This window comes from Stegodyphus dumicola, chromosome 9 (genome assembly GCF_044657685.1).
Source record: "Stegodyphus dumicola isolate Sdum_Otavi_A_Nest chromosome 9, ASM4465768v1".
Classification (NCBI taxonomy): domain Eukaryota; kingdom Metazoa; phylum Arthropoda; class Arachnida; order Araneae; family Eresidae; genus Stegodyphus; species Stegodyphus dumicola.
This window is the reverse complement of record NC_140776.1, coordinates 161,377,351-161,393,988: the sequence shown is the minus strand read 5'-3', so window position 1 is coordinate 161,393,988 and position 16,638 is coordinate 161,377,351. Positions and strand designations below refer to the sequence as shown.

Here is a 16,638-nt window from a genome sequence, read left to right as displayed (position 1 = left end):
CTAATTCTCAAACCACAATGTTCACCTGCTAATTTATCATTGACTAAGTAGTTATAATGACTGAATATTGATGCTAGTCCTAAACTCTATAAAGGCAATTTATTTAGAACCCCACTGTAAATTGTCACGTGAGCCTAAAGGCATAATTATAAATGAACGAACAAGGAATTCGCATTTTGGTTTTACAGAATTCTCTAACATCCAGATAGAGTAACATCCAGATTAACTGTTTACAGCAAACAAACAGGTTGGTTGCACAGAATAGTATTTCAACGTAACTACTGATTCCCAAACTACAATGTTTACTTGTTTAAGTTAATTTATCAGTGACTGAGTACATATAATCACTGAATATTGATGTTAGTCCTGAACTTTGTTTACAGCAATCAAACAGGCTGATAATTTTCCTATGTGACAGGTGAGTAAGAGCTAGGTTTCTTCCAAGAACTCCTCCATGAAGGTATTTCTTCGAAATCAGATAATCTCAGGGTCTCTTCCTTAAAACGAAACTTAAACCAGTAGTAATTTTCAACGTAACTACTCATTTCCAAACTACAATGTTTACTTATTAATTTATCATTGACTGAGTAGATATAGTCACTGAAGATTGATATTAGTCCTGAACTCTATTTATAGCAACCAGACAGGCTGTTTGCACAGAGGTTCGTGATTTTCCCATGTGTGTAAGAGCCTGTGAGTAAGCCACGTGAGTAAAAGCTAGTTCTCTTCTAAGAAATCCTCCAGGAAGGTATTTCTTCGAAATCGAATAAACTTTGGGTATTCTTCCTAAAAAAGAAACTTAAACTAACGTAATTACTGAATTATGATACAAGGAGTAAATCTGAAGGTTACTGTTCAATTTGAGAAGCGTATAAAGGACTAAAAATGGATCAGTTCAGCAGGCATTTATGAAACTGAGTCTGGTATCACACATCCATTTAGTTCAGACGTACGATTGCTTTTCTTTCTTTCGCAAAAAATTGTAAGTTGTTCGTTTTCAACAACCAATCAGTCGTCAGCATCGAATACCCCGTTTTCAACCACAATTTGTATTGGTGTATTGGTGTATTAAGAATACGGCAAAGCACACTAGGGCTATCTGCCTAAGGAAGGGGAGGGATGCCTTCGTGGAGGACTTTCTAAGTTAATTTGTATTGGAGAACTAGTTTCACTTTTACATGATACCCCCAAAACGATGCGCAGTGACAGACTGTTTCATATCGTGTGACAAAGCAGAAAAATTGTTCTAAAGCTTTGTTCTTCCGAAATGTTTTGAATATATGATACGACTTTAAGAGAAACCTATAAATATAAAGAACTGGAATATGAGAATAAATGGAATACAGAGAAACATCGAGCTGATTATAACATGAGTTAAATGTAACTTTTACATGCACAAATAATATAAAACGTATAGACGATGCAAAAGTACTGTGTGAAACAAAGTTTGCAAACAACTGAAACTATAACCGGCTTTTTAGCAAATTGCAGGTTACTCTTACATTCTATTGTATTGCATTTAAGGCTTTTATTGATTCAGGTTTACTTCGAGGGCATCCAGATTCTACTCTGTAGGTTCTATATTCCGACAGTTTTGTGGGTTCACAATGCCTGTTAAAACTTTCATACCTATACATGATGTAACTCTTAAAAGGACAGAAATGTTTTCTCTGTTTTAGTATGCAATTTATTTTATTGAACAATTCGTATACAAGCTATTGTATTTTTCATATATGATGCTTCTTTGAAATATGTTGATAAAAGTAGATATAAATTTATGCTTATGATTGTTAGAAAATATGATAATGTATTCTACTTTCTTCTTAACTGTAGTGATTTTGATTATTATATTCAGGTCGAGCCTGGAACAAAATTGTTTCCGGCTGTGTTTTTCGAGGCTACGAGCAAAGAAGTTCTGCAGTTTGAACTTGGAAGAACTTTAACTACTCTTCCTTTATCTGCTGCTGTTCTTCGTAGTACAGAGAGACATCTCACTCCACAATGTCCTCCAAGACTGAAGGTTGGCATTTAATGTTTTTTTATAGAACTCTGTTCAATCATTTACTAACAGCAGAAATTTGAAGTAAATTGTATCATTATCTATGTAGCCAAAGATGAAACTATCAGAACTTTCTTGAAACATATGTCTCAGAGTCTCAAAAGTATGCCTTCTGGGAAGTTCCAGAACATCGCCAAATTGGTCTAAAATCTCCAAATATCACTAACTACCTCTTAATCGTCGACAAAAATTTATTACCAAGGCCCGACCGATGTTGACAACGTACACGTATTGTTTTCTTTAAGCTATTTTAATAATTCTTACCTCTGTTTACTCAGAATTATAAATATTTCAAAATTTTTAAAAATTTTGGAACTAAATAACGGTAGATGGTGACAACCTTGTCTCCATTTCTTCTTAAGCTATTTTCGCCACTCAAACATCTGTTTATTCAGAATTACGATTAGTACAAAACAAATAAAGCAGTAAATTATGATAAATTAAATGTTATTTGAAGTATACAATAAACATAACATTAATATTCAAATATATTAAATAAATAAATGGACAAAATAGTATGAAATAGGAAAATACCACTGTATGACAAAATAAAAATATTTACGTAACAAATGTACTACAATAATACATATAATTTTTCAGGTTCAATGCTTACAGCCATATCAATGGGCACGTGCTCCAAACATAAATCTGAAACCTCATGCATTGAAACTATCTGATATTCGAGGGTGGAGCATGCTGTGTGAAGACCCAGTTTCAATGCTTGCTGTTCACATTCCAGAAGAAGATAGATGCATTGATGTTTTGGAGCTAATTGAACGAGAGAAGCTTCTCAGGTAAGAGAAGCAGTCTTATAAATTACAAAATATAAGCAGCGGAATAGGTCAAGTGGAAGAGCATAAACCTTTGATTTGTGTATATAAAATTAATGTGGGAATAATTACAGATATATATAACGACAGGTTCTATCTTTGTAGTTACATCTCGTTCAGCAGACGTTAATTAAATGGGAGGCATAAACATAATAAATAATAAAACTTAATGAAATTGTGATTTAATAGGAGACATTACAATATGCCTCCTATTAATTTATATTACAAATTTAAAACTATTATAAGAAGTTAATTTATTTAAAACTTGCATATGGCAGTGCAATATATTAACTCCAAAGGATTCCATATAATTTTCACTGAGAAATGTTCATTGTTAATAATGAAATAGAAAACTTTAAAAATCCCTTGAATAAATCATGTATGAAGAAAATTTTAAACACAATTAAGTTTGTTCATCAGGAAAGAATAATAAAATGTCAAATTTTCATTTTAGCTGACTATTCTGCGTAGTATTCTTCCATGTTAGCAATAAATTATAATTCCGAAAATTAGACAAAAATGGCTTAAGTCAATTGTAGGGTAATTTTCTGAAGGTAATTGGAATAATTTCCGTCTGATAACGTATGAAGGAAGATTAATGAGTAAACATTTCCTGTGAAAACAGAATATAGAATTTATCATATAAGTTTAGAATATCTAAATGTGTTTTGCGTGAGACTAAAGGCATAATTATAAATAAACGAACAAATAACTCGCATTTTAGTTTTCACAGAATTCTCTAACATCCAGATTTGAAGCCTATATATAGTATATATGTTACGGTGAAACATCGAAATCTGGAGAATGTCGACTTTCACCGGTGAATGTCAACATTCACATAGTCTCTTGGTGTATGTCCGAAATACTTTCCCAATACTCTTATTTCTGACTTACACCGGTCAATGTCGACATTCACCATGTACTAATGGTGAATGTTGAACATATAACAATATTATATTTTCTTCTCCGTAATTTAGTCTCGAATAAACGCACTTGAGACTTGAAATAAGAACTTAAGAACATAAGAACCTAAAACACACAATACATTCAAAATGAGAAAGGAAAATAATATAAGTTAAAAACTTACTTAATTATACAGTATGTTCTAAATGAGAAAATAAAATAACAGAAATAAAAAAATTACTAAATTATGTGATTCAAATCTTATTTAGGTCAACAACTTAAACTATTATGGCACTTTATGACCTCTCTATTCGACTTACACCAGAGCATATCTGTGATTGTCGACATACACCGGTGAGGGTCCGAATGTACAAGAATGTAGTCCAATATTCGATCTTTTACCGACGTATTTGGTGAATGTTGACATTCTTCGGTGAAAGTCGACATTCTCCAATTTCGGTCTTTCACGGTAACATATATACATAAATATACGTTTAACACGTAAGTATTACTAATTAGGAATCCTTGTCTTTTGGAATAGGAAAAAGTAAATAAGTTCATCACTTATTTAATCTCTGAAATAATCTTGCACTCTAAAACTAATTTTATAGATTCCTTGTACGAGGCTTCGTACTGATGTAGAGCTAATGTTTAAACATCTTAAAAGGCTACCAGAGGCCGAGCGGTCAAGTCGCTGAACACTGGTATTTCGATCCGACGTTCGAATCCCATCGATGGGGTTGGCTGCATGGACGTTTTCGTGGTTTTTCCTTGGTGAAACGTGTGTACGAGCCAGTTTCCCTTATAAATCCCCCTTTCTTTAGGCAGATAGCCTTCGAGTGCTTTGTCCTAATTAAATAAACCAAACCAAACACCTTAACGTTATTTGTCAACTAGCTACATTACTTATATTTCTTATTATTATTTTCAGTTTTCATGCTCATACATTAGCTTTATATGGGGCTCTCTGTTTCCAAGGCAATCACAGAGCAGCACATATTATTTGCGGCCACGTAGACGAAAAACAACTTATGTACGCTATCCAATCGGAATACATGTCTGGACCACTTCGAACTGCTTTCACTGATCTGTTGATTGCGCTGCATTTAGAATTTCATGCATATGCGAGGTAAGTGGTAATGTTTTATATAAATTATTTCCCTTGAGAACATAATCTTTGTTCTTTACAGAAATTTATTCAATGTATTGTAGAATATAAATAACTAAAAAATTCTTAAAAACACTGAAATACTTTAATTGAAATATTCATAAATGAATAATGCATATTCCAAATGGATTGTGCATGCATGTTCTTGCATATTAACACATGATTAAAATTCTTATTTCATAAGGAAATATACCCTATAGTACAGTGTTTTTCAACCTGATTTGCCTCATGTACATCTTTCATGACAAAAAAATTCTTTCCTCCCCCACCTCTGCTTTTCCCAAACTCGAAATATATAAATAACAATGATTACATGCTTTTAATTTAATTTTTCCTTTTACAATTGAAATTTTTTCATTTTCAAAAAACTTTTGTTCTTCATGATTATTTAATTCCAGTCCCCGTTAAAACTTTATTAACATTTTACTTTCAAGTTACTTCAAAACATCTTTCAAAATATAACTTACCAGTATGGAATCACTCTTTTTAAAATAATTTTACTTTAATTAAACTTAGGAGATAATATAATCAATTAATCAATATTGTTTAGGAAATAAATTATTATTAACTTACTTTGCAGCAATTGCGCAAGTAGTAGTAACTTGTTTTCGCACTAAATGAATTTAAGATCATATAATATTTATATATATAACCTCAGTGGCGCAACAGCCCTAGTGGGCCACGGCCTGCAGTGCCCCGAAATCTGCTTTATTGACCTTGGGCCCCGGAGTCCATCAGCTTATGCCCTGGGCGAATTGGTCGAATTGTGGCAGGATGCCCGTGTTTAGTCTCCAAGTAAGCGTGGTACTCATTTTATCGACCCACTCAAGGGATGAAAGCCTGCGTCAGCCTTGTCCAGCCTGGGTATAGAGCCCCGTTCCTGTGGCTCAACTGAGCGATGCGCTAGCCACATCGCCACTAGGCTTTATTATATTTATTTAGATAACATCTTTAGTTAGGTTTAGATTATTTTTTAACAGCACAGCAGTAAACAGGTGAACTTAGGTTGACCATGTGTATGTAAATGATTATAAATATCTTTTAACCTATCTTGCAGTTCAACACATTTTCAAGCAAGTAACTTTCCATTCCTATTTTCATCAGCGGATATACTGTCGTAAAAACAATGGAAACGTGTTATATTTTTTTAACACGGAATAAAATCGTGAAGTTAAATTTTACTCGGCTGCTAGAAAATGTAGCTCAGTTTTGAAATAAAGGAGCATATTCACTGCCAGAACCCTCAGATTCATCAATGATAAAGTTGTGGTTATGCAGAGTAAAACTGCTTTTATCTACTCGTATAATTTTGAAGTAATAAAAATAAATGTTTTAAAAAACTGTATTGGATTTTTTGAAAAGCTTATATTTACGCTTTTTGAGAAGTCTCGATATCTTTCAAAACTTCAGTGTCATATTGCCACTAATGCATCTTAACTACACATAATTAATTTAATATAACTTAACTTTATTATTCAATCAGGTAAAATGTGTAGGCAAGAAAGTTAAATCAAGAACGATATGTCAGTCGAAAACTTAATCTTAAGTAAATCTTAATATGTTTTTGAAATCTGGTTGATAAAATGATTGCTTTATATCAAAGGCTGATTTTAAATTAAAATAGGTGCTACTTTGGTAGACGGTTGCACGGAGTTTTGGCGATTTACGTTGGCGCAATTGATGGCACGTCAATAATACAATCGTCAGCCATCTTGAAAAACGCTATTTTTACGTATTTTACGCATATTAAAGTATTCAAAACTTTAAAAAATAAATATCGTTCAAAATAATAGATTAATTTTTTATTGAAAACTTTGTTTTTTAAGATGGCAGGCAAATATAAATAAATACATTTACTACGAGTATAAAATACTAAAATAAGGTTAAATTGGTACCTTCATATAGCAAAGAAATAGAATAAAAACACTGCTATAAAAACATTGCGTCAACGTTTAATTGGATTAAAATATTACTTGAATTGAATATCGAATTAAAAACGTCATACCAATGTTTAAAAGAATTAAAATATTACTTAAATTCAAATACTTTAAAATAAGTTTTATAGGATATAATTATTTAACATTAAAACATATGTGGCAATAAATATCTCAGCAATTTTTGCGAACAGTGTATTAATTTTTTAAATAAAAATTGAAGCATATAATTATAAAGAAAAATATGAACTTACATTTTTTTGAGTATTTAACCTGTCGTATAAGTACCACAAAAATGTCGGAATCATAATTTAGATATCAATGGAAAAAAATTGCCGGTAAAAAAGGAGGAATGTCTAATACTTTTTTTTACCGTTACAGCAGTTATTTCTTCCACCGTGAACCATAATACCTTATACGGCCGTCCTCAGAATCGGCTCTTCTTTTAACGATCTTCATCTGTGATCCAAATCTCTCGCACTTCATTGAAGAAACAATTAGCGAGGTTTCCTCCAAAAATTTTTAATAAATTTCCTCTGACCCTTATAACAATTTATAAATAAATCTTTGATTAGGAAAGCCAGGTTGGCCAAAATAAAATCTCAAAGGACAATTTTTTGATTCCGATACCAACAATTCTTGGTATTTACCAGTAACAACATTCATCTTCGAAACGCACATATCCATTCGCTTTGAAATCTAAGGAATTCGAAGAGATGAATAGTAAAATTTTAAAATGGCGCGGTAATGCACAAACATTCAATAACCAATCAGGGAGCTAATTACATCACGCATAGGATTAAAATTATTTAAATAATCATACATAATAAAATTATTTTTCAAAACAAAAATGCAGAATTGAATTGTATTTTAATATTTAACAGCCATAAATAATGTTTAAAACATTAGATTAAATTCATAGATATTAAAACCAATTACTTTTAAAGTAAGGTGACGTCATTGATTACATCATCCCCAACATAAAACTACATAAAATATCATAAACAATAAAATTTTTATTTCAAATAGAAATGAAAAATTAAATTGATTTTTAATATTTAGATGTCATAAATATTCAAAACACGGAATTTATGCATAATAAAACGCATTATTTTTAAAATAAATTGACAACAAAGTATCGGTTACCATAAATAACTTGTACGGCAATGGGTTTACCATAAGTCGTATTGCTCGCCCAAAAAAAATCGCCAAAATCCGTGCAACCGTCTACCAAAGTAGCACCTTAAAATACGGTTTCATTATTTGATATCTTGATAAAAATATATATATACTATTATTATTTCATATTTTTTTCTGTATATGCATTTATTTTATGTTTATTTGTTACCAGCATTCACGTTTTCAAGACTATCACTTCAATAAAAAATATAATCTCATTAAAAGCCAAAGTAAACATGTAAACACGCATATGTCTTCCAAGAGTTTCTAACACTTTGCAAATATAATTTTTCTCATAGGAGCTTAACGCAAAATGAATTCATTTTGCCTTTGGGACCAGATCTACGATCTATGTATGAAGATCCTGCTTCAGCTCATAGTCTCTCAACAATGCAATATTCATCCATTCGTCCAGAAATGACAATGAGCCCAATTGCGTGAGTATGCATTATCTAACTTATATAAATGTTGATGTATACTCTCTGTAGTTTATTTTTTAATGTCCAACAGGTCTTAAAAAGTTGTTTTCATGCATTAATATATTGCTTTAGTGACCTGCGCTGGTTTATTTATGCTAAATAGTTGTTCTAATACTAGTTAACTTTGTAGGATATTATGGGATAGAAAACAGAGAGCCAAACTCCTTTTCTTTTTCCAACGGTCTGGCAGAGCGAAAAATTTGAATCGAAAATAATAAAAAATATAGGTTTAAAGATAAATTACTGTTATTGTTAATGCAGTAAGTGATGATAAAAGAAATCTAAGACATGGTGACAAGATTTGTTAAAAAAGAAAGCAAATAATAATAATAATAATAATAATGTAAAAATTTGCTTACAGATTCCATAATTGAAACGTGTACATTTTGGGAGAATTTGGAATGAAAGCGGAATAATATGTTTTGAGTTTTCTTTTACAATCCCTGTTTCAAATTATCTCGTATTGCCCTTTAAAATCACTATATCGTGGAAAATATTAGATTAAAGCAGATTTTCCTATAGAAAATTTATAATTCGATTTAAATTAAATGAAAATGAAAGGTACCTGTTAATAAAAACATTTGAAATTATTTAGTTTGATGTAATAAGTATGTACTTGCTTGCTTGCTATTTAGCATGCAGAACTTAATAAATTCTGAGATCTCAAACGATATAATAATTTGCGGAAAATTTGCTGAAGGCATTTTGAGAAAATTCATCTCTTGCTTAGTTTTGCCAAATATATTTTCCTAACAAGATATTGTTGTTGCATGCGTACGGATTCGTAATGTACTTAATGGAAGCAGAACCATTAGCTAAAATTTATTCTACAAAAAAAAAAAAAAAAAAAAAAAAAAAAAAAAAAAAAAAAATCAGTTCTGGAGCCTTCCACAGAAATACTCGCACAACTCCTTTCAGCATCACAGAGTATAATCAATAGTTACACATAAAACTACTAAAAATGTTAAACACAACGCAGCGCAAAACGCATCTGAAAAGCGAAGCTGTCATGGAGATCTCTCAATAGTCCAAACTCAGCGCTGAACTAAAACAACTGAGAACTGATGCTCCCTACGATCTTATATAGTTTTCTCCCGGCAGCATGGAAATTTCCAGTACTTCCCCTTTCTTGAAATTGCTTGAAGGCATATACGATTAAATTTACATATAAGAGCCGAGTACGGTTACAGTTACATATAGGGATCAATTACAATTATTCAATTACAGTTGTACAGGGACTGGACAAAAATGTCTCCGAAATTATCGACTTTTGGTGTGGCGACAAAAATTGGTCGCCAAAACCATCGCCAGCTTAACGATATATCGCCAATTTAGGAAGACACAGACTTGCCCCTGTTATCTCATTTTTCAGTAGAGTTTCGTTCTCTTCGAACTTTACTGTTTCATTACACAAAAGATACAATAGTTTCACATATAATTTCGCTAAAATTATTTACATGTATGCAAAGTTCGTAACAATATTTTTCAGATTAATATAAGGAAAATGGAAGTTATGTTTAATAAAAGATGTTGCATGAACATCTTCGAACTTTACTTGAGTATTAGTGTTATTACAGTAAAAAAAAAACTGAGTATTTATTATTTAGGTAGAGATTTAATTTAGGTTTTATGTCATGTAAGAGCATATAATATATTTTTATTTATATATACATTTATATACATACATTTTTGTTACATCACAAAAAACAAAAATGCATTACATGCATTTTTATTTTTTGTCATGTAACAAAAATGTTAGGCTTGTAGAATTATTTGTTGAGAAATATGTGTTAATTATTGTTATGTGTTAACTATGAAAGTGTTATTTTTTGAAAAACTTGTTTTTCAAAATACTTGTTTGAAAAAAAAAAAAATGCATTACAAAACGTTAATTTAGTGTAAATGTATTTATAGAAGTTCGTATAATGAGAAATGTTTAAGTCGCTATGTTAACAAGCTTTCTGTAGAAAACCAAGATTCTCTATTAAATTTAAAATGGAATTCTATAGTTTATAGGATATTTGTTTCAAAATACTTAAATTAGATTTTACTCATAGCGAAAAAATAACATCTCTGAAAGACCTGAGTACACCATATTTTCCTGTGGAGTCTTTGAAACAATTCATTATGGACGCTCTAGACGATGCAGTTTGCAAAGGAAATCGGCCTAATCGCGACCCTATTGGTGGAAGCAATGAAAACCTTTTTGTGTAAGTTTTAAGTGCATTCATTAATCATTATTATTTTCCATTTTTGTTATTTTAAGTGTGGGTAAAAAAGTTTAGTACTTTGAGATTTATTACAGTTTAGTATATAATGGCGAACTTGCTCCATATGGCATCGTATTTTATTGTCTTTTTAGGCATTTTTATGTAACCTTTCATGTCAGTTAAATTCCCATTTTGTTTTAAATTTTAAGAATTAAGGCCGGGTAGTGGTATAGTAATGCAATTATAAATTATAAGAAATTAGGTACATCGGTTATTTTTTATTTTGTGGTGTTTCCGATCGTCTAATATCCACGATCTTATTCTTTTTTTCATATGTTGTTTTTAAAATTATATGTAATATTTACAGGATTTGTATTTGTCGAGTAGAAAATGTTTACGAAGCTGCAAAATAAAACTGTGCGTACAAAGATATACAAAATTTCCTGATGGAATGTTACAAATCCTTTACCGTACCTTTTTTTTTTTTTTTTTTTTGGTATTTCAACCTCAGACTATAGCAATCTAGGTTTGCTTGTTTTGCACATAAGTATTACCTTGAGTTATTTTGCTACTTTGTAAACATATTTGTCATACGAAATAAAATCCCGGTGCTACTTTGGTAGACGGTTGCACGGATTTTGGCGATTTTCTGTTGGCGAGTAATACGACTTATGGTAAACCCATTGCTGGAAAAGCTATTTATGGTAACTGATACTTTGTTGTCATTTTATTTAAAAAATAATGCGTTTTATTATGCATAAATTCCGTGTTTTAAATATTATTTATGGCTTCTAAATATTAAAAATCAATTTAATTTTGCATTTTTATTTGAAATAAAATTTTTATTGTTTATGATATTTTATGAAATTTTATGTTGTGGATGATGTAATCAATGACGTCACCCTTAAAAGTAATTAGTTTTAATATCTATAAATTTAATCTAATGTTTTAAACATTATTTATGGCTGTTAAACATTAAAATACAATTTAATTTTGTATTTTTTTAAATGATTTTATTATGCATGATTATTTAAATAATTTTAATTCTAGGCGTGATGTAATCAGCTCTCTGATTGGTTATAGAATCTTTGTGCATTAACGAGCTGTGATCAGCTCCCTGATTGGTTACTGAAAATTTGTGCATTACCGCGCCATTTTAAAATTTAATTCATATCTTAATTCCTTCAAAGATGTCTGTTTCAAAGATGAATGTTGTTATTGGTAACTACCAAGAATTATTGTTATCAGAATCAAAAAATTGTCCTTTGAGACCTTATTTTGGCCAGCCTGGTCAAATTTTAATTCTTTTAAATGTTGGTATAATGTTTTTAATTCGATATTCAATTTAGTAATATTTTAATGTAATTAAACGTTGGCACAATGTATTTATAGCGGTGTTTTTATTCTTTTCTTTGCTATATGAATTTATTATATATATTTGCTATATTTGCTTACTTTAGGTATTTTATACTCTTAAGTAAATGTATTTATTTACACAAAACGACATTTAGAAAAAAACGACATTTTTTGTTGAAAAAATTAATATATTACTTTTAAAGATATTTATTTTTTTTTAAGTTTCGAATACTTTACTATGCGTAAAAACAGCGTTTTTCAAAATGGTTGACGATTATATAAACCGCGCCAACAATTGCGCCAACGTAAATCGCCAAAAATCCGTGCAACCGTCTACCAAAGTAGCACCAAAATCCTTAACATAAAATTTCTGTTTCTTGCTAAAAACCAAATAACACTCATGCAAATGTAGATGAATAAGAACTTAAAATTCTCTGCTGCAAAAGTGAGGGGTGGAAAGATATATCATATGAAAAAAAAATGTTAAATTAGTTATGTAAAAAAAGTGTCTCCTGTTAGCTAGAATATGAGAAAAGGTGGCATCGGTCAAAAAAGTGAAACCATACTACCAAATGTCAGTCAATGAAAGCAATAGTTCGTTTTTGCTTATTCTTTAAGCACATACTGTGCTTTCCTTCAAAGGAAATGGTTAAAGTTTTAAAAAATGTGACTGCAGAAGCATTCAGAATACCTGTCAATTTATTATATAATAAATATTTTATAATAAACTAGGAAGCCCGACGGTCATACAAAATGACCGCTGTTCTAGATATTATAAATTGTAATTAAAATGATTTGTGCAAAGGTGTCTGCTAATTTAAACTGAATTAATCTGAATTAGTTTATTTACTGCACAAAATGAATTTTTGTTTAAAATGCAAAGTGTAAATACTTGATCCCACTCTGGCAAGAATACTAAATAACAAATATCCTCGTGAACAGATTCCGTGGAATAAAGATATTGTTGCGTGCGTACGGGTTCGTTACGAAAAGAATGCACAAGTCCGATGAAAAATGAACAAAAATTTATTATTATCATAACAAAAATGCTTAAGTTTTCTCAAATTATCATGCAGTATTACAATATCTCACAGTAGTTATCTTTTAACTACTCAAATGTCCAATAGAACGTAATTCAAAACATCTAAAGAAAGCTAATCCGCGAATTCGCTACAATCAACAAGAGCAGTTTTCTAAACAACAACAAACTAAGCAACCACTACAAACTGAGATGTTTTCCTCCTTTTATAAGATTTTAAAATCACGCGCTAGAATTTTCCAGTACTTTCTCGAAATCAAAAAGAGATATTTATTTATTTAATGCACGCGCTTTTGTATTTTCAATTTTTCCGGCTTAGCTTTCTCTTAATATTCGTCACGCACTGCACTGCGCGAGAAATAAAACCATTTAATTTATAAATGTACTAACATTAGCTTTTTAAATACCAAATTCGTAACACTGCCCCCTTCCCAAGGACTGCACGTCCCGGGCAGTACAATCCCTGAACAGGAAGCTAAACTTACAACTGTGGCATAAATGCATTAATAAGCATTACATTACAATAATAAACAACATGAACAATAAATGCAATAAATAAAACAAATCAAATGCTATCAAATACAAATCAAATGCTATCAAATACAAATCAAATACTAAATGCAAATCAAATACACATTTAAAAACAAAAAGGACCAAGGTCTTATACTATTTACAATTATTTACATTACGTAATGGCCATAGTAATGAGCTAACCTGTCGTAATGAACGACTTTAGGTTTAGAGTTCGAAGACTTACGGATCCGAACCACGACGTCATTCATCCTGTTTAGGACCGTGTACGGACCATCCCAAGGTAACTGTAATTTTGGACAAAGTCCTTTTCGTCGAGTCGGATTCCACAACCACACCTTGTCTCCTTCGTGGAATTGATGTTCAGTAGCTCTTGTGTCGTAGCGGGTCTTCATCTTCTCCGTCGCCAAGTTGACTCGCTCTCGTGCAAAGTTGTGCATCACTTCAAACCGGGCCTGAAGATCTTGAATATATCCCTCAGGCGATGAAGGAGCATCCGGAGGGCGACCAAACAGGAGATCACAAGGCAGACGAAGGTCACGACCGAAGAGCATCTGTGATGGGGAATAGCCGGTAGTCTCGTGGACAGCACTGCGGTAAGCCAGTAAAAACAGTGGTAATTTCTTGTCCCAATCCTGTTGGTTTCTGTAAACCACTAATGAGAGGTTATTAAGGATGGTTCGATTGAACCTCTCTACCATGCCGTCCGATTGGGGATGTAATGGCGTCGTTTGGGTTTTGTCAATGCCGAGTAGTTTGCATAGTTCTTTGATTACTGCCGACGTAAAATTCCTTCCCTGATCGGAATGTAACTGAAGAGGCACTCCGAACCTGGAAATCCAGTACTGTACCATCACCTCAGCTATTGTGACAGCCTCTTGATCAGGAATGAGATACGCTTCAGGCCACTTGGTGAAGTAATCAAAGACAACGAGTATGTATTTGTTGCCATCAGCAGTTCGTGGCAGAAGTCCCAAGATGTCAAAGGCGATACGTTCAAACGGCGCACCTACGTTGTAACGTTGCAGCTTGCCTCGGGTGCGTCTCCTCGGTCCTTTCCGACCTGCACAGGCATCGCATGATCGGCACCACTTTTGCACGTCATCCTTTGCATTATTCCAGTAAAAGCGCTCACGTACTCTCTGCAAGGTTTTCATTATTCCAAAGTGACCCCCTGTAGGGCTGTTATGTAGTTCTTTAAGGACATCAGGAATCCGGGATCTTGGAAGTATCAGCTGCCATTGGAACGTCTTCCCATCATCCGATTCGAATTTACGGTATAAGACGCCGTTTCGAATGTGAAGTGAATCCCAGAGTGCCCAATATTGTTTTGTTGTAGGACTACAGATAGAAATGTCCTGCCAGGTAGGTTTTCTGTTTGATGACTCCATTAAATCAATTATGGGTTTAATGTCGCGGTCTTCCAGCTGTCTTTCCTCACTTCATCATCACTCCACGGTTCTCGATCAGCCGATGTTGATGTTGTAATTTGTCTTGCGACGGGAGTCAGCAGCTCGTATTTCGCTTCCACCCTGGAACAATATCGGCAGCTTTCTGGATAAGGTCTTCTAGACAGGGCGTCGGCGTTCCCGTGTGATGATCCCTTACGATGACGGATAGTGATGTCATATTCTTGGAGTCTCTGTATCCACCTGGCTACTTGACCCTCAGGATTTTTGAAATTTAAAAGCCAGGTCAATGAGGCATTTCCGTGCGGTGGAGGAATTTTCTGCCGTATAGATAATGATGGAAATGTCCTACAGCTTTGACTAAGCTTTCCTGCAACGAGCAACTCTTTCCTGGTGACACAGTAATTCCTCTCCGGTTTAGACAGGCACTTGCTCCAGTACGCCACTACACGTTCTTGGCCGTCTATTTCGAGGAAATTTCTGTTTTTGGCTATGGATCCAGGAAGTAAAATTTCTGTTCTTGCTGGTATTGTGATATATTCTTGTGCTATAATTTTATGGACAGATTTAACTTCTTCATCATTAACTCCAAATAACGCTATGTCCTCAGATGTAGAATGCAATTCGTTATTTTTAAAGTCCAAGGAAAAATTGTATTTCCTTAGAAAGTCCAATCCGAGTATGCAAGAATCAGTGATCTCTGCTACATATGCCGTGTGATGGTAAGCGGCACTTCCAAACGTGATGTTGACATTTACTTTTCCGTCGATGTCTGGAGCAGACCGTCGATGTCAGACCGGACACAGTCTGGAGGGTAACGCAGGGCGGCGTTCAGATAGGTTTGCCTCCCAGTTGTTGAGCCAAATCTTTTCGGATGATGGTAACGTTGGCTCCTGTATCTATCGTCATATTGCAGGGAACTCCATTAATATGTCCTATTATGAAAAGACCATTACTGCCGCCTCTCACTGCAGAAATCTGAAGCGCTTTAAACTGGGTCTTTTCATTATCTGGCAACCTCCGCCCCGCGAGATGGCCACTAATTAGTTTCCCTGCTGTTTGTTAGGAGCGGTCTTAACATCCGTGCGCTGGGGTGTTCTGCAGTTTCGTCGTATGTGCCCTTCAGCACCGCAGTTCCAGCATTTTACAGTTGGTTTCTTGTCACCAATATTCCGTCTCAAGACATTCACTTGTCTAGTTAAATCATGTAAACGAGCAGTGACTTCATCCCCTGCCTCCTGGACTTGAGCAGCTCTGACTAGATGGCGGTCTCAACGGGTGGCTTGCTGGGCTGCCTCAAATTTCATGGCGTACACTAAAGCGCTTTTCAGATCTTTAACATCCGCCATTTGCAGTACTTTCTGTATTTCAGGGTCCCGGATGCCATCGATGAAATATTGCAGGGACAGGATTTCCCTTGTTTCTGTCGGGCACTCCGAAAAGGCGTAATGTGACAGCCTTTCAACATCCGTGGCGAGCTCCTGAAGTGTTTCGGTAGGCTTCTGTTGACGGGATTTTAATTGGAGCCTGCTGTAGTCTTT

At 33.2% G+C, this 16,638-nt stretch overlaps 1 protein-coding gene across 4 annotated transcripts in view; it reads left to right on the top strand.

The window, feature by feature from the left end:
• The window catches only part of RyR (Ryanodine receptor), a 406,107-nt gene that overhangs the window by 176,421 nt on the left and 213,048 nt on the right, over window positions 1-16,638 (top strand). For all 4 annotated transcript variants that reach the window (XM_085824283.1, XM_085824285.1, XM_085824284.1 and 1 more), the window contains exons 37-41: window positions 1,856-2,020; window positions 2,660-2,853; window positions 4,724-4,921; window positions 8,373-8,510; window positions 10,610-10,762. In XM_085824283.1, coding sequence (XP_085680409.1) covers window positions 1,856-2,020; window positions 2,660-2,853; window positions 4,724-4,921; window positions 8,373-8,510; window positions 10,610-10,762 — 848 coding nt within the window. The remainder of the gene's footprint in view (window positions 1-1,855; window positions 2,021-2,659; window positions 2,854-4,723; window positions 4,922-8,372; window positions 8,511-10,609; window positions 10,763-16,638) is intronic.